We start from the raw sequence: 18673 nt of genomic DNA on the forward strand, positions 1-18673 counted from the left end.
TTATAGGGTGTTATAGGACATTATAGGATGTTATAGGACATTATAGAGTGTTATGGGACGTTATAGGGTGTTATGGGACATTATAGGGTGTTATGGGACGTTATAGGGCATTATAGGACATTATAGGGTGTTATAGGACATTATAGGATGTTATGGAAGGTTATAGGGTGTTATGGGACGTTATAGGGTGTTATAGGACATTATTGGATGTTATAGGACGTTATAGGGTGTTATAGGACATTATTGGATGTTATAGGACGTTATAGGATGTTATAGGACATTATAGGATGTTATGGAACGTTATAGGGTGTTATGGGACGTTATAGGGTGTTATAGGACATTATTGGATGTTATAGGACGTTATAGGGTGTTATAGGACGTTATAGGGTGTTATAGGACGTTATAGGGTGTTATAGGACGTTATAATACAAACCATCCACTGGCAGCAGTATAAACATCTACAGACAGTTGGTCCCAGTGTCCCCTCCCCTGTGACCCAGCAGCTCCAGCATAAACATGCACTCAACTAAAAATCCATACAGCTCAGTACTGTGATTGTTTTTTTCCATGATACCGTATCGATTTTACAGCCCCTCGTATCAATTTCATTAAATTATTTGATTATATTTTGAGTGGATTTAAAATGCCCTCACATTCCCTCCACCCTCAGGATCACCTCCAGGGAGAAGTTGTACTTTCAGATGGATTTTAACATTTTCAGTACATTACGTAGAATATTGCAATGTATCGCAATGCAATCGTATCATCAGGTGCTTGCCAATACCCAGCCCCACTAGACACACACCTGCACGGAGGTGGGCGGATGGAAGTGTGTGTGTGTGTGTGTGTGTGTGCTTGAGAGAGAGGTGGACATGAATAGAGAGAGTCAGTAGTGAGAATTAGTGTAAGAGAGAGAGGGATTGTGAGAGAGAGAGACAGAGAGGGGGGGGGCAGAAAGAAAGAGAGAGCAGAGAGAGGGAGAGAGACAGAGAGAGAAAAAGAGAGAGAGAGGGGAGAGAATGTTTTTGTTGCCTGATGAAGGAGATCCCTGTTCTAGCTCCTGGATTTCTGTGTGGGCTCCAGGCTTTCAGAGAGGTTACAAATGGCTGAATAAAGAATGCCCCTCAACCACCCCCCAACCCCCCCCCCCCCCCTCTCTCTCTCTCTCTCTCTCTCGCCCCCGTCCCTCCTCCTCTCTCCGCTCTCTTTTCTCAGACTCCCTCCCCTCCTCTCCCTCTCCTGCTGTCCATTCTTCTCCTCTCCTCCTCCTCCTCCTCCTCCTCTCACGTTGCTGTTCTATTCCTTCTCACCACCCCTCCCTCCCTCCGTCTCTCAACCCTGCTCTGTCTCGTTTCTCCCGACCATCTCCGCCTGCATAGTGGCCCTTGGAGTGGTTCACTGTAGCTCTTTGTGCGCGTGAGTGTGTGTGTGCGTGTGTGTGTTCGTGCGTGTGTGTGTGAAAGTGGGTCTCTTACATAAGCTATGGCACGGTGATGATGATGAAGGAGGAACGGGGGGCGATGGTTAATTCAGAGGGTGTCAGGACGACGATCCAGCCTCAGCTGCCGGTGGGAGATACCGTAGAGATGGAAATGAGAGGGGGGGTGGGGGGGGCTTGTCCGTCATGTTTTTGCGCCGACCGGTGTGGGTGGGTGTGGTGCTCGCAGAGAAGGAGAGAGAGAGAGAGAGAGAGAGAGAGAGAGAGAGAGGAGAGGAGAGGGGAGGGGTCGAGTGTGTGTGTGTGTGTGAGCGTAATTGTGTTCTGATGCCTGTCTGTGTCTGTGTGTGTCAATGCAGCTAGTTAGTACAGGGTGAGAGTATTGTTGAGGGGAGCAGATTCAGTCTAGTGCCGTGAGTGTGTTTGTACATGTGAGTGTGTGTGTGTGCGTATGTGTGGTTAAGGGAGAGTGTTTTTCCTATGTCTAATTGTGAGGGTGCCTTTAATAATGATATTTTGGCAATGCGTGTATCACGCGTATTAGTGCACACGTGAGTGTGAGTGTGTGTGTTTTAGTGTACACGTGAGAGAGTTATACCATGCTGTGTGTGTGTGTGTGTGTGTATGTGAAGTGTGGGCATTTCAAACATGATTATATAAATGAGCGAGACATCACGCACAAACACACACACACACACACACACACACACACACACACACACACACACACAGCAATAGCAGAACCACAAGAAACCAGAGTGGGACCCAGTCCTACTTAATCCCTGCTGGCATTTTCGCTCTGACTGAGCAAAAGCTCTCACCAGCAGCCTTAAGAAGCTGGCGCGCACACACACACACACACACACACACACACACACACACACACACACACACACACCAGCCTCTATCAAGCCGTCTGTAAGACAGAGCTGTCCTCCTGGTTGGCAGAGAGATAGAACACTGAGGTCAGTCTGCAACAGAGCTAACAACAGCTTCCTATAGAGAGGAGACAGACAGACAATCATTGCTTATTGTGTGTGTATATGATGTATCGTAGTGTTCTGTTGCGTGCTGTGTGTTTTGTTGCTCTGGAGCTGTATAGCACTTTGGCCAACCTAGGTTGTTTTAAATGTGCTTTATAAATACAATTTGAGTCGAGTTTAGACAGATAGACAGACCGGCAGGCAGACAGACAGACAGACAGACAGACAGACAGACAGACAGACAGACAGACAGCTAGCCAGTTATGTATCAGCCTGGGGCAGCACACAGGAACAGGAAGAGCCAGGGAGATCAAGAGACCCCCCCCCCACCCCCCCTACAGCAGGGATGGTGAGGTGCGCTGGAGGGAGGTGAGGCCAGGCCCCAGCCTCTGGAGGGAGGTGAGGCCAGGCCCCAGCCTCTGGAGGGAGGTGAGGCCAGGCCCCAGCCTCTGGAGGGAGGAGAGGCCAGGCCCCAGCCTCTGGAGGGAGGTGAGGCCAGGCCCCAGCCTCTGGAGGGAGGTGAGGCCAGGCCCCAGCCTCTGGAGGGAGGTGAGGCCAGGCCCCAGAGCTCCTGAAAGCCTGGTTATGAATCACCCCGGTCCCCTGTCACTGCTCAGGCCTGGCTGGCGGAAGGACGGGACACTGTGGCTGTTGTGAGCACACTGACGGCCTTGTTTTCCATGGCCGCTCATCCATCCCACCATTAGAGCTCCAGGGGGGCGGGACTAATGTGAATCGCTCAGCCGGAATCACAGACCCACTTCTCCTGCCGAGGAAACTGGCTAGCTAGAAGGCTGCCTCGCCTGGGCTCATCTGGGCCTGTGTGTGTGTGTGTGTGTGTGTGCGTATATCAGGGGGTAATACAGATTATTCTCCTGTCCCATATTGATAGAACAAGTCTCTAGACCAGGCATTCCCAAACTGTGAGGCGGGCCTCCCTTGGGGGGTCCCAAAGAAATTCAGGAGAGGCGCGGAGGGATGGTTAAAAAAGAAAAGAAAACGAAAACAAAATCGAAATAAATAATGGGAGAGATGTATACTAAATTTGCGGATAGTGCAGAGAGAGTCTCCCCCTGCAGGCATGAATGTATTGTGCGAAAACGTCATAACGTTAACTAGCAACAGCAGGTGCCACCGAGCTAATTTAGCTGTGTAATGTTATAGGCTAGCTAGCGCTGCCTTGCAAAATGGTCAAATTTGGGTTGGGGGGGTGCAGGTGTGTCACTGTTTTCAGAGGGGAGGCCCACATTGATGGAGTTTGGGATCCCATGCTCTAGACTAGCCTGGCACCACAGAGACAACCAACCACAGGCCTGAGACAGCCAGCCTCTTATCTGAGCTAGGCTGAACCGGGTTGGGTTAAATGGTAAATGGACTGCACTTATATATAGAGCTTTTCCACCTTAGCGGCACTCAAAGCACTTTACACCTTTACTCTCATTCACACACACACCAATGGCGGCAGCTGCCATGCAAGATGCTAACCTGCTTATTGGGAGCAATTTGGGGTTAGGGTTGTCTTGCTCAAGGACACTTCGACATGTGGACAGTCGGAGCTGGGATTCGAACCACTGACCCTTCGATCATTGAACGACCCGCTCTACCAACTGAGCTACAGCTGCCCCGGGTTAGGTTGGCATGAGTTAGCTTGGGTTAGGTTGGGTTAGGCCTGGGATTGACATCACTATAGGCTAGCTAAAACCTGAGTTAGACTAATAAGTGTGTTTCAGCTGTGAGAGTGTTGACTGTTGACTGATTATGTGTGATCTCTTTGTGTGTGCTGTAAATCTACAATGCAGCAGAAAACTCTCTCTATCTCTCTATCGATCTAATCTATTACCATAAAAGCCCTCCCTCTCTCATTCACTTCAAAGCCACACGCTCAAATCCCATCCCATTATTTCATTGGACAGCCTATTCATAACTTTCCTCACAGAATCTTCCTCGGACTCCACCTGCCCAGGTTAGTCCAGTACAGGGCCCTGTGGTCTGTGGTGGGTCCAGGGGTCTATATGGTGAGTCCAGGGGTCTATATGGTGGGTCCAGGGGTCTATATGGGGTCCAGGGGTCTATATGGTGAGTCCAGGGGTCTATATGGTGGGTCCAGGGGTCTATATGGTGAGTCCAGGGGTCTATATGGGGTCCAGGGGTCTATATGGTGAGTCCAGGGGTCTATATGGTGGGTCCAGGGGTCTATATGGTGGGTCCAGGGGTCTATATGGGGTCCAGGGGTCTATATGGTGAGTCCAGGGGTCTATATGGTGGGTCCAGGGGTCTATATGGTGAGTCCAGGGGTCTATATGGTGGGTCCAGGGGTCTATATGGGGTCCAGGGGTCTATATGGGGTCCAGGGGTCTATATGGTGAGTCCAGGGGTCTATATGGTGGGTCCAGGGGTCTATATGGTGGGTCCAGGGGTCTATATGGTGAGTCCAGGGGTCTATATGGTGAGTCCAGGGGTCTATATGGTGGGTCCAGGGGTCTATATGGGGTCTATATGGTGAGTCCAGGGGTCTATATGGTGAGTCCAGGGGTCTATATGGTGGGTCCAGGGGTCTATATGGTGGGTCCAGGGGTCTATATGGGGTTCAGGGGTCTATATGGTGGGTCCAGGGGTCTATATGGTGGGTCCAGGGGTCTATATGGGGTCCAGGGGTCTATATGGTGAGTCCAGGGGTCTATATGGTGGGTCCAGGGGTCTATATGGTGGGTCCAGGGGTCTATATGGGGTTCAGGGGTCTATATGGTGAGTCCAGGGGTCTATATGGTGGGTCCAGGGGTCTATGTGGTGGGTCCAGGGGTCTATATGGGGTCCAGGGGTCTATATGGGGTCCAGGGGTCTATATGGTGGGTCCAGGGGTCTATATGGGGTCCAGGGGTCCAGTTAGTCCAGTACAGGGCCCTGTGGTCTGTGGTGGGTCCAGGGGTCTATATGGTGAGTCCAGGGGTCTATATGGGGTCCACTGGTCTATATGGTGAGTCCAGGGGTCTATATGGTGAGACCAGGGGTCTATATGGTGGGTCCAGGGGTCTATATGGTGAGTCTAGGGGTCTATATGGGATCCAGGGGTCTATATGGTGAGTCCAGGGGTCTATATGGTGGGTCCAGAGGTCTATATGGTGGGTCTAGGGGTCTATTATGGTGGGTCCAGAGGTCTATATGGTGAGTCCAGGGGTCTATATGGGGTCCAGGGGTCTATATGGGGTCCAGGGGTCTATATGGTGGGTCCAGGGGTCTATATGGGGTCCAGGGGTCTATATGGTGGGTCCAGGGGTCTATATGGGGTTCAGGGGTCTATATGGGGTCCAGGGGTCTATATGGGGTTCAGGGGTCTATATGGGGTCCAGGGGTCTATATGGGGTCCAGGGGTCTATATGGGGTCCAGGGGTCTATATGGTGGGTCCAGGGGTCTATATGGGGTCCAGGGGTCTATATGGGGTTCAGGGGTCTATATGGGGTCCAGGGGTCTATATGGTGGGTCCAGGGGTCTATATGGGGTTCAGGGGTCTATATGGGGTCCAGGGGTCTATATGGTGGGTCCAGGGGTCTATATGGGGTCCAGGGGTCTATATGGTGGGTCCAGGGGTCTATATGGGGTTCAGGGGTCTATATGGGGTCCAGGGGTCTATATGGTGGGTCCAGGGGTCTATATGGGGTCCAGGGGTCTATATGGTGGGTCCAGGGGTCTATATGGGGTTCAGGGGTCTATATGGGGTCCAGGGGTCTATATGGTGGGTCCAGGGGTCTATATGGGGTCCAGGGGTCTATATGGGGTCCAGGGGTCTATATGGGGTTCAGGGGTCTATATGGGGTCCAGGGGTCTATATGGGGTCCAGGGGTCTATATGGGGTTCAGGGGTCTATATGGGGTCCAGGGGTCTATATGGGGTCCAGGGGTCTATATGGGGTTCAGGGGTCTATATGGGGTCCAGGGGTCTATATGGGGTCCAGGGGTCTATATGGGGTTCAGGGGTCTATATGGGGTCCAGGGCTTCTCCGTGCCTCAAAACGTTCCCACTGCTTGAGACTCCTGACTGCAGCACTTCTAGAATATCAGCTCCAAAGTATAGTGTTCCTAAATATAAACTACCGGCACCTTTCTCAGTCCAAGTCAAGCTCTGGTGGCAGTTATGGTAGAGTACCGTCGAGTTGATGTTTTTACTTGGTACTGTAGGACCGTAAAACGACATGGCAAGCCCAGCTCGTTGGATTATAAAATAGTGGCGTTAGGGGGGATATCGCTGTGTGTAAAGCAGATTATGTAATGTGTTTGGACGTAGGGTCCCATTATAGAGCTCAGAGTTGGAGCGCTTAGGAACATTAATGTTGACTGTTGGGCGATATTATGGGGCTTAGATGCAGTGACATATGTATGTGTCTGATGTGGCGCACACACGCACACACACACACACACTCTACCTCTCTCACATACACACTTTCTATTTCTCTCTCTCTCTCTCTCTCTCTCTCTCACACACACACACACACACACTCTCTCTCTCTCTTGTTCACACAAACACTCCTCTGCAGCAGGGTGCTGCGTCAGACAGGTTACATAACTGTGCTGAGAGAGGGGGGGGGCAGAGAGGGGGGCAAAGAGAGGGGGGGGGGGGTTGGGGATCAGACAAGGAGAACAGGACAGAAGGGTACTAAACGAGGCAGGACGAGCGTGCTGGATGAAGAGATTGTTGGATGAGGAGTGTATTAGATGAAGAGATTGTTGGATGAAGAGTGTATTAGATGAAGAGATTGTTGGATGAGGAGTGTATTGGATGAAGAGTGTGTTGGATGAAGAGTGTGTTGGATGAGGAGTGTATTGGATGAAGAGTGTGTTGGATGAGGAGTGTATTGGATGAAGAGTGTGTTGGATGAGGAGTGTATTGGATGAAGAGTGTGTTGGATGAGGAGTGTGTTGGATGAAGAGTGTGTTGGATGAGGAGTGTGTTGAATGAAGAGTGTGTTGGATGAGGAGTGTATTGGGTGAAGAGTGTGTTGGATGAGGAGTGTATTGGATGAAGAGTGTGTTGGATGAGGAGTGTATTGGATGAAGAGTGTGTTGGATGAGGAGTGTGTTGGATGAAGAGTGTGTTGGATGAGGAGTGTGTTGAATGAAGAGTGTGTTGGATGAGGAGTGTATTGGGTGAAGAGTGTGTTGGATGAAGAGTGTGTTGTATGGATGAAGAGTATGTTGGATGGATGAAGAGTGTGTTGGATGAAGAGTGTGTTGGATGAAGAGTGTGTTGGTTCAGTAGTTTGACGTATTTCCGACGCAAACAAGCTACAGTATGAGGGTGGGACATAATGTTTAGAGGAATTTGATTGGAACATTGACAAGTGGACGGGTTTTAAGAATTTTAGACAGATACGATAGAAGCATAGCGTTGATTGACGTGTGGATGTCGTGAGATTATTGGCCTAAAATCTAAGGTACCTGTTGTCGTAATTGCACGTGACCTACCGTTTTCCAGGAAGTAAGAAATTATATACTTTGATATAAGATTACAACAAATGTAGAATTTAGTAAATTGTTTGGCATACATCGTTGAATAGGTGAACACATTGACCAATTATGGGAACCAAAATGGGACAGAATGCTTTTTTCATTTCAGTGCGACTTTAACTTCCCATGATAAATTCCGGAAACTTTCCGGAAATTTACTGTAGATTTTCCGCCCCTTTGCAACCCTAGTGCTGGATGAAGAGTGTGTTGCATGGATGAAGAGTGTGTTGAATGGATGAAGAGTGTGTTGAATGGATGAAGAGTGTGTTGGAAGGATGAAGAGTGTGTTGAATGGATGAAGTGTGTTGGATGAAGAGTGTGTTGGATGGATGAAGAGTGTATTGGATGGATGAAGAGTGCTGGATGGATGAAGTGTGTTGGATGGATGAAGAGTGTGTTGGATGGATGAAGATTGTGTTGGATGGATGAAGAGTGTGTTGGATGGATGAAGATTGTGTTGGATGAAGAGTGTGTTGGATGGATGAAGAGTGTGTTGGATGGATGAAAAGTGTGCTGGATGGATGAAGTGTGTTGGATGGATGAAGAGTGTGTTGGATGGATGAAGAGTGTGTTGGATGGATGACGAGTGTGCTGGATGAAGAGTGTGTTGGATGGATGAAGAGTGTGCTGGATGAAGAGTGTGTTGGATGGATGAAGAGTGTGCTGGATGAAGGCTGGAGGTGAGAATCTGGAGGAGAGGGATTGCATCAGTCACACTGTTTACATCCTGCTGAGCACACACACACTCTCTCTCTCTCTCTCTCTCTCTCACACACACACATACACACACACACACACACTCAATCTGACCTCTGAAGCATGATGCTGCATCTCTCCCTCTCTCTGGTTCAAAGTGTGTGTGTGTGTGTGTGTGTGTTTGTTTCCTGTCCTTGTCTCAGCTCGGCTGGCCGAGGAGAGGGGAGGGAGGGGAGGCGGCTTTCGGCCCCAAGGTAACAAAACAACCCAGTTGTGACACACTCCGCCGTCCTTCAGGGTCCTACCGCAACACTCACACACGCCGCTGTCTGTCAGCCCAGCCCCAACGCCTCCTCCTTCAGCCTCCCAGTGTCTGTCCTGGACAGCCCCCCCCGCCAACCAAAGCCCCAATCAACCCCCCCACCACCCCATCAAAAGTGTCCCACATCCTCAGAGTCTCGGACCCAGCCCGTAACCCCCCACCCCACCCCAAAGCCCCCACCACAGGAGGGTAGAACCAGTCTCTCCTCCTCTCCAGAGCACAGATAAAACGTTTTCACTCCTCCCCCCACCTCCTCCAGTTTCACCCCCCCTTCCACTCTCTCACCCCAAACCCCCTCGAGGGCTGCAGTGCCATCTCTCGCCCTCCTGAGCCTCACTGGCAAGAAACGCACAGAGGACTGGAGAGAGGAACGCCTCAATATCGCCACCTGCCGCCCGAAGACGGAATCACACATAGGACGGCGCGAAGGACCGCAAAGCGACCCGCCGCTGCCCTCTAGTGTCAGGCCGGCTGCTTTGGGACACCGAACCCGCACTTCGGCTGCTTTCTCGCTTTTTCAGACGGCTCCCGGGAGTGATTAGACCTGACACCAACACAGCTGGCTTCCTGCCCTGGGCGCTTCGTAATTCACGCGAGCACGGCCGATTTGCCCACGCCATGACAGAGCAGCACGCTAAAATGAATCTTTTGTGGCATCGCGGACATAGAAAATAACAACTGTTGTCTGTATAATATCTGAGAGAAATAAAGTTTTTGTCTGGTGAGGGGTGTTCGTCTGGGGAGCCAGCGAGTAGCGACGGTTATGTTTGGTGGCGTCTGCCCGCGCGTCTATATTTAGCCGGGCCTAGAGGAACATCACCGCAGAACGCCCTCTCACAGGAAGGAATTAAGCGGAGTGTCTCCGATGACATAACACAGCGCCGAATAATAATACTGTGTACACCGGGCTTTTCAACCCGACGGGATTATTAGGCTACAACGCGTTTAGGCTATTATAGATGTCCTCGCTAGCCCCTCTCCCCAGCCCGTTTGCCTGTAGGCAATATGGCACACACAGGCACGTAGGCCTACACTCAGACCTTAAGGGGGGCGAGGGACCCTGCCTTTTTCGCCTCACATAGATAAGTGCCTTTTTTCTGCAGGCTAAACCTTTTTAAAATAAATAAATTATTGTTGCGCAGCGGCTGCCCTGCCTAACAGATTTTGATTGAATCAAAATATCAGGTTGGAAAATAATTTGTTACTCTCTGGCGATGCCCTACCTACACTCTCTTGTTTTCCTATAGCTACCGCAGCGCGCGCACGAAACAAATGCACCTGTACGCGATAGCCTAGGCCAACCCGCGGCTCTTTGACCGTCAATGTGCGGCTCCTCCATCCCCCCAAAAAAGTTGGCTTGCGGCTCTTCCATCCTTTCATTAAAAAATAAATTCATTCATTCCATAAGAATGTTTCTCTCTCTCTAGTTTCGCTGTGCATTTCTTCCCGCCCATTTTAGTTTATTGCAGATTTGTCATAAAATCATGATTCGTTTCGCTAGTGAGGAAGTCGCGTGAGAACCACTTCAAACCAACCATATAGGTAGCAAATCACCTTGGTAACAAAATTATTAGGTGCGTTTACATGGACAGTTTGAATCGGTTTCAAATAGGTTTGGAAGACCAAACCGATTGAAAATATGTCATATAAACACCTCAATCCGACTGAAATGCCCCAACCCGATTGAAATTCCAATCGCTTTCAAGGAGGTAGTTTAAACCTTTTCGAAACCGTTTGGTCCGTCATGTATACTACCTTGAAACGGATTGATGCTGCGTTCTGCGTTCATTTTGCGCATGTTCAAGACTTGACTAATCAAGGCACGCTCGACAGTTCCGTAGTCAGCTGTTTGTAACCATCGTAACGCAATCACTCACGGCTGCGTGCGCGTTCGAAACATTTGTTTCGTTGTCGCATGTAAACATCCAACCAGTTTACTTTGTATCCCATGTATACGCTCAATCTGAAATCAGCTTGAAATCAACCAGATTTAAAAATATTTGTCATGTAAACGCACCTATTGTAAACAAAATAATTTGCTTTGCGTGGGTCATTCTCTTGTACGACAAAAGCTAACGTAGCCTAGGCTACTGTACACAACCAAAGAATGGCTGGAAAGAAATGCGCAGCTAAAAGAAAATATGAAGACGAACACAGGACATTTTTTACCCAAGTGGGGAGAGTAATTTTTTCTTCATAGAACGTAATGGTAAGCCATTCTGTCTGATATGCCAGACATCATTGGGACATTTCAAAGCCTCAAATCTCGAGCCCAGCCCAACCCAGCCCAGTCCAACCTAACCCAGCCCAGCCCAGTCCAGCCTAACCCAGCCCAGTCCAGTCCAGCCTAACCCAGCCCAACCCAGCCCAGTCCAGTCCAGTCCAGCCTAACCCAGTCCAGCCCAGCCTAACCCAGCCCAGTCCAGCCCAGCCTAACCCAGCCCAGTCCAGCCTAACCCAGCCCAGCCTAACCCAGCCCAGTCCAGCCTAACCCAGCCCAGTCCAAAATATATTATGTCAGAAAATATCTTGTTGTATGTATTAATTTTAAATAAATTAACTTTAAATGTATATTTAATGGACAATAATGTTTTTCTTCTTATTTTAGACTGGGGTGCCTTGGGATTTTAAGTACTTATGAAGGGTGCGGTGACTGAAAAAAAGGTTGAGAAACGCTGGTATATATGGTGTGGCTCTGGGTGGTACCACAGTAATTTTTGTGTCTCTTAGTGTCTGACTGGTTGGCCACCCCTGGCCTAGGCACTCGATAGTCGTGAGAATCAGTCAGTCAGTCAGTCAGTCGAGTAAATGTCTTTTTGAGGCAAACACAGGCATGTTACAGATATTTGGCCACTGGCTAACATTAGTAGGCCTAAGCATGTTCATTTTCGTTTTATAGTGATGTATTGATGTGCTTTAATTTTTGCTAGTAGGCTATTAGCCCTAACTTGAGAATCTCTCTGTTTGAGTCCCTCATGAGTTTTAATGTTGTCTTATTGTGTCGGTAGCTAGTTAGCTAATGTAGCCTATTAGCTAGGTAGCCTAATATTAGCTAGGTACTCACCCCCCCCCCTCTCTCTCTGACCAATTAAAGAAAATAGGCTAAATGTTCTCTAATATCATCATTAAACAGTGACAGTGCAATGTGTATTGTAGCCATTAACCATTCTACTGGATTGCTTTAGAGTAATGTATCTTCATCACAGTGGCAACCTATAGCTCCCCCACCCTCTACTGTGACAGGAAAGTAGGCTATACAATAGCAGGTATAGTTATCACAACTAAATTATCTAATATAAGTAGGCCTACGCATTTACGTATGCCCCATTGACTTCCATTGTAGCTAGGTGAGAGCCTGCATAAAAACTGCAGCTAGCTCAATACTGGAACAATCAGTGAAATTATGGGCTCAATGTTTCAGGTTCATAGTAGACAGACCACAAATGGGGCTAAATGTTCAAAACAGCACAGTACCCTTACATTTACATGACATATTCTGCTAATTAAGGTAACATTTTTAATTTGAAACTTTCGCCCCTGCCCCTCTAACATCCACTGCACGTCTCTGCACACACACACACACACACACACACACACACACACACACACACACACACACACACACAAGGGGCTGGAGGGGCATTTCACCCTTTGCAAACTACAATCGTCCAGGTTTTCTCCCCTCATCCCTCACCTTGTATCCCCGCCAGAAAGCCTGGATGAGCAGCGCCGCCTGCTGGGATGACAGCAGCAGAGAGAGAGGGACGGGAGGCCGCGGGCTGGACGGAGGGAGGGAGGGAGGGAGAGAGAGGGAAAGAGAGAGAGGGAGGGAGAGAGAGAGAGAGAGAGAGGGAGGGAGAGAGAGAGAGGGAGGGACGGAGAGAGGGAGAGGGAGGGAGAGAGAAGGAAAGAGAGGGAGGGAGGGAGAGACGGAGTTGAGTCAACCCTTGGACTGTAGTAGAAAAAGGAACACAACATCACAGTGGGTGTGTGTGGGTGAACGTGTCCATGCTTTTGTGACACACAAGTGCGTGCTCCGGTGAATCCGGCCCACGGCCAGCGATGTGAAGCGACCCCCTGGCCCCTGCGTGCACGTCTGAACGCGTCACCGCTGCGTCTGTCAGTCACAAGGTGGCAAGACTCACTGTGCGCTGAGCCAGTCCTTAACGAAGGGGATGTCATAGAAGTCCACCGGGGCCTGTTCCCGCCGGCAGGGGTTCCTGCTGTATGGAGGGAGAGAGAGAGAGAGAGAGAGAGAAGGACAGACAGAGAAAGATAAAGTGTCAGAGAAAGAGCGATATAGAGATAAAGAGTGTGGGAGAAAGATAACACTAGTCAATAACAAATGACAAGAGAATTCCGCTCCCTCTCACCCCAACTGGCCCAGACAGATTACATAACTGTGATATTTAGAAACGGCACAATTAGATTGTACTGGCAAAGGCTCAGCACTCAAAACAGGCATGAAGAGGTGGCACTGAGTTCATACGCCGACCAGAGTCCAAACGTTTGATAAGATTAAATTAGATAGCGCTGCAGACAGAATAACTCACTTGTACAGCCACTGAGTCAGGAAGTCACAGGCATGAAATGCTGTTCTTTTCCTCTGAAACAGATCAAGGAGATAACAGATATTCAATCACGGCAACAATGAATATTTTCATAATATGACAATGCCCTGTAGGCCTAAAGCACGCTATATGACTGTGCTGTTGTACTGTGGACAGTAGCCTACTGTTAATGTAGAATGAATGGACACTGGGCCAGTTCTAGGGCTGTGCAGTTTAAGGCGATACCCGTTCAGAATATCCTGTCACTCACCAAACTGATTACCACATGAGTCATGTACAGTAAGATCGCCTTAAATTAGTCTGGAAACTGACCCACATTTCTGTCTGACCGTCCAAAAACACCATGAGCCAGACTGGATTGTGGAAGTGTGTGTGCTGTAGTGTGGGGCAGGCCTGTTGGGAGCAGCGTGTTCTATACGCAGTGGCTGGCACAGACATTTTGGGGGGCAGGTGCTCAGTGAAAAATAAAAGCACCTTGTGCGGCACACGGAACCGCCGGCTGCCTTATTATAGTAGTGTGAGATGTAAAAAAAAAAAAAAAAAAAACATTACAGGCACATGTACATAATTGCATATTTATTTAAATGAGCTAAATCAATGTTCTGCTGTGCATGATAATTAAGGGTTAATCTCCCAGAAATAGACCAACAGTATGGATATGACTGCTTGGTGACATTACAACAAGCCAGACGGCTACTTTTTCTGCAGGCAATTTGTCATTTGGCAAGTAGATTACTGCAAGTGTTAATTACTATATGTAGCCTAATGTAAACCTAAGGTTTCTACAAAATACTTAATATTCAGCTAAAGTATACTGATAGCTCCACATGCTTTACCAGCAACATATTCTACCGCCATTGGTCATGTGGTGGTCATCATTACGTTAAATCCATTAATTGATTATGACTAGAGTCTAGCTTGTTAAGCAGGTGGGCAGTCGGCTAATTTAGGCTCAGCTGTTTGGCGCTGTATGAGACTTACTTCACAACAGAGACAAATAAATGCAAGTTATAGTTTGGCAACTGAGGGTTAGGGTCACCATGGGCCACATACAGTACACTGTAAAAAAAAACAAAAAAAGGGAAAAAGTAACAAAAAACTAACTTTCAGAAGGGCAGTTGCCTGGTCCAAAGGGCAGGTGCTCTAGCACCACCTAGTGTCTATCTGTGCAAGTCGCTGACTGTACGTGTGTTGATGCTGTGTTGGGAGACTGGTGCATGTATGTAGGTGTGTTGAGGCTGTGTGGTGAGACTGGTGCATGTATGTAGGTGTGTTGAAGCTGTGTTGGGAGACTGGTGCATGTATGTAGGTGTGTTGAGGCTGTGTGGTGAGACTGGTGCATGTATGTAGGTGTGTTGAGGCTGTGTGGTGAGACTGGTGCATGTATGTAGGTGTGTTGAAGCTGTGTTGGGAGACTGGTGCATGTATGTAGGTGTGTTGAGGCTGTGTGGTGAGACTGGTGCATGTATGTAGGTGTGTTGAGGCTGTGTGGTGAGACTGGTGCATGTATGTAGGTGTGTTGAGGCTGTGTGGTGAGACTGGTGCATGTATGTAGGAGTGTTGAGGCTGTGTGGTGAGACTGGTGCATGTATGTAGGTGTGTTGAGACTGTGTTGAGTCATGTGTTGAGGCTGTGTTGAGTGGTGTGTGGTGGACCTCCAGACAGCGGAGTCTCTCAGCCTCTCTCAACATGGCCTCCAGGCCGGGCAGCAGCACCGGGAACACGGCCTCCTGTAGGAACCTGCTGATAGGGCCTGACACACACACACACACACACGCACGCACGCACACACACACACACACATACGAATGACGCAAACACATAGCAGCATGCACACAGATAAACACAGGCACGTACAGGGTGCCACACACACACACACACAAGCACATTTAACATTTCAGAGAACAGGCTCAATCTTATAGCCTAATCATAGGGCATAATTTAAGCGGGTCTTAACCAACAGGACAGTCCGTGGGCGGTGAGCTCACGTTGGTGGAGCTGGGGCGTGGAGGAGGAGGCTGACGGAGGACGTCTCTGACCGGAGGACGGGCGCTGGTCCAGGACGGCGTAGCCAGCGAGTGCAGGGTGGCACAGCAGGGGGTCCACACTCCTCAGAGGGTCGTCATCCACAGCCACCTACACACACCAACATCTGAATTAGTCCATTTCATTCAATTCAACAAGCTTTATTGGCAGTGAAATACACAGTAAATATTGCCAAAGCATACAGTAGAACTATGACTCTACTATCTAAAAATCATAGAACTATCTATCTACTAAATAACAAAAACAGAGATAACATTATATTTATTATACAAATATATTATACAAATAAGAATTGCTGTATCATATGTAATAAATGGAAAGAATAACTAAGTATGTTTATAATAAGTATGTTTATATAAAGAAACTCAAAATGCTCAAAATGAATAGGGGTCAATGTGCTACTGGCTGTCCCGCTGTGGCAAGTTGCCACTTAGAGGCACAATTCTTCTCCTCTCCTAAAAGTTAGGCTATTTATTGGGCAAACAAAAAACATTTTTGTTCTGATTGGGTTTCGAATTCTGCGCATTTCTGTGTAATTTTGGGGAAGAAAGTTTCTCTTGTTTTTCTCTTGTGTATTTCTCAGTGTAGGAGGAAATGCAGTTCTGTCTCCAACTCTCCTGAACACAGATGGCACAACAACCTTTCCTCTGTACTGGGCATTGGGCAACCAGGCCTTATCTGATGACTTCAACCAGGCCTGATCTGATGACTTCAACCAGGCCTGATCTGATGACTTCAACCAGGCCTTATCTGATGACTTCAACCAGGCCTTATCTGATGACTTCAGTTTTTGGTCTGATAGTCTCTCTCTCTCTCTCTCTGGTACAACAACATTTCCTCTGTACTGGGCATTGGGCAACCAGGCCTTATCTGATACTAATCTCTCTCTCTTTCTCTTTCTCTCTCTCTCTCTCTCTCTCTCTCTCTCTCTCTCTCTCTTTCTCTCTCTCTCTCTCTCTCTTCCATTGAACTCCAGTGACTTATTCTAGTGTAAACTCATCACCTTGGCTGTCATGAGTCCGTAGAAGACTGGGCTGTGTTTGCTGGCGCTGTACTGTGAGACATGGGAGCTCACGGAACCGCTGTCTGACCCGGCGCTGGGCGGATTGGGCCGCTCCGCAGAGTACTCTGGTATAGACAGACACACAGGGCATGTTTGCTCTAGCTACGTCCACTGCGGTCTAAGACAGTACATGAAAGTTAATACACGATAATACCACATTAGTGAATGCTAGCTTACCATCACACACTTGTTGCCACAACGATTTCTTCGCTCCGATGATTTTAGCCATTTTCTGCCCGGTTGCTAAGAACGCACTGGTTGTCAAGGAAGTACGTCTCCCTTACATCTCTCTCTCTCTCTCTCTCTCATTTCTTTGGCAAAATTGAAAGTAACACCCCTTAGTTTGAGTCCTCTAAGAGATCCCAATAACATATATTCCTTCGATTCTCATCATTTTACATGCTAGACATTCGGTCTGAGTTCGTAGGCTATATCATCTAGGCAAGGCAAGGCAAGTTTATTTATATAGCACATTTCAGCCACAGGGCAATTCAAGGTGCTTTACATGAGACATTAAAAGCATTAAAACAAAAAGCAAGACATTAAAGACATTTAAAACAAAAGGCAGGACAAATTAAAAGCATTAAAACAAAAAGCAAGTCATTATAGACATTTAAACAAAAAGCAGGACAAATAGAATACAGGAATAAAAGTTACAGTGCAGTATACTGATAAACATAGCTCCTCTTAGAAAGCAGTGGCAAAAAGAAAAGTCTTCAGGCTTGTTTTAAAAGAACCAAGAGTTGCAGCAGACCTGCAGTTTTCTGGAAGTTTGTTCCAGATATGTGGAGCATAAAAACTGAATGCTGCTTCTCCATGTTTTGTTTTAACTCTGGGGACAGAAAGCAGACCTGTGCCAGACGACCTGAGGGGTCTGGATGGTTCATAGCATATGAGCAGATCAGAAATATATTTTGGCCCTAGACCATTCAGTGCTTTATAAACCAACAGCATGTTGCCATGTCAGAAATATTGTTAATTACAAACATTTTATTATCTTCATTAATTCACTTCCATACAATACTAATCCTAACATCACACAGTAGCACCAGACAGGGTGTATGGTTGTTTTGTTCAATGTAGCATGCACAGAACAAGCCATCCCTAAGTTTCCCTGATATAAATATACAATAGACAACAACAGACTGTACAACTGTACTTAAATGTTATTTAATTTCACCCATATCAAGGACACAGTCACAGTCATCCCTGATTGGATAGGTAGATGAGGATCAAATTGATAGAATTGACAGACTGCTAGACTATGGATAGTAAATTGCCAGTTTGGGAACCTTTTAATGTCTAACTAGTACCTAGGACCGGAATGAGGAACTGCTTAGTGCTGATAAGATACTGTAAGGATAAGCGATTACAAGAATTCCAATGCACTTGTACCTGTTATATACATGGCAAATAAACTTTTTATTTTAAACTCCAAAGTACATGAATACATTTATACTGGTGACTGATGAGATGTAGATTTAGCCTTGAGTAGTATTAATATTGCTAAACCCACTCATGCACTGTAACTGTAAATGAGCAGAACAAGTCCTAAATTCTCACAGTAGCTAACCACAACAATGCACTTTCATATTGGCAAACGTCTGTCCCTCACACACATAGTATTTGGCTTTCACATAGGCCTACAATATCTACATCCTTCGTCTTGTCTTTGAGCCGATACAGCTCCTAAACTGACTGCAACGATGATGACAGTGCATTTGAACAATGAGCAAATCTTTGAGCAAATCTGAATCCTCCTGAAATGATCCCAGATGCGGACCCTCCTTGATGCACGATGCAACGATGGCAGAGTCAGTCCTCAGCACAAGTGGGTCTCTCTGATGTCGGTGATCACCTGACTGGCCTTCTGAAGCGCCTGAGGAATCACACAGTGGACACACTGGTTAATAATAATAATAATAATAATAATAATAATAATAATAATAATAATATGCATGTCCTTCCCTCTCTCTCTCTCCCACCTTTCCAGTCAACCTATACTGTCCTATACAATAAAGCAGAAATGCCCTCCAAAACAACAAAGAGATTGGA

General features: G+C 47.6%; 1 protein-coding gene across 1 annotated transcript in view; it reads right to left on the reverse strand.

Moving 5' to 3' along the window:
* Positions 1-16847, reverse strand: part of iqck (IQ motif containing K) — a gene marked incomplete at its 5' end in the record, with an annotated part of 23199 nt that extends 6352 nt beyond the window's left edge. Inside the window, 7 exons of the mRNA XM_084439204.1 lie at positions 12633-12717; positions 13084-13161; positions 13492-13544; positions 15165-15262; positions 15498-15645; positions 16559-16683; positions 16796-16847. Of these exons, the coding sequence (XP_084295330.1) occupies positions 12633-12717; positions 13084-13161; positions 13492-13544; positions 15165-15262; positions 15498-15645; positions 16559-16683; positions 16796-16847 (639 nt within the window). The remainder of the gene's footprint in view (positions 1-12632; positions 12718-13083; positions 13162-13491; positions 13545-15164; positions 15263-15497; positions 15646-16558; positions 16684-16795) is intronic.
* Between the last annotated feature and the right edge of the window lie 1826 nt (positions 16848-18673).

This window comes from Borostomias antarcticus, assembly GCF_949987555.1.
Source record: "Borostomias antarcticus genome assembly, chromosome: 5".
NCBI classification, from domain to species: Eukaryota; Metazoa; Chordata; class Actinopteri; order Stomiiformes; family Stomiidae; genus Borostomias; species Borostomias antarcticus.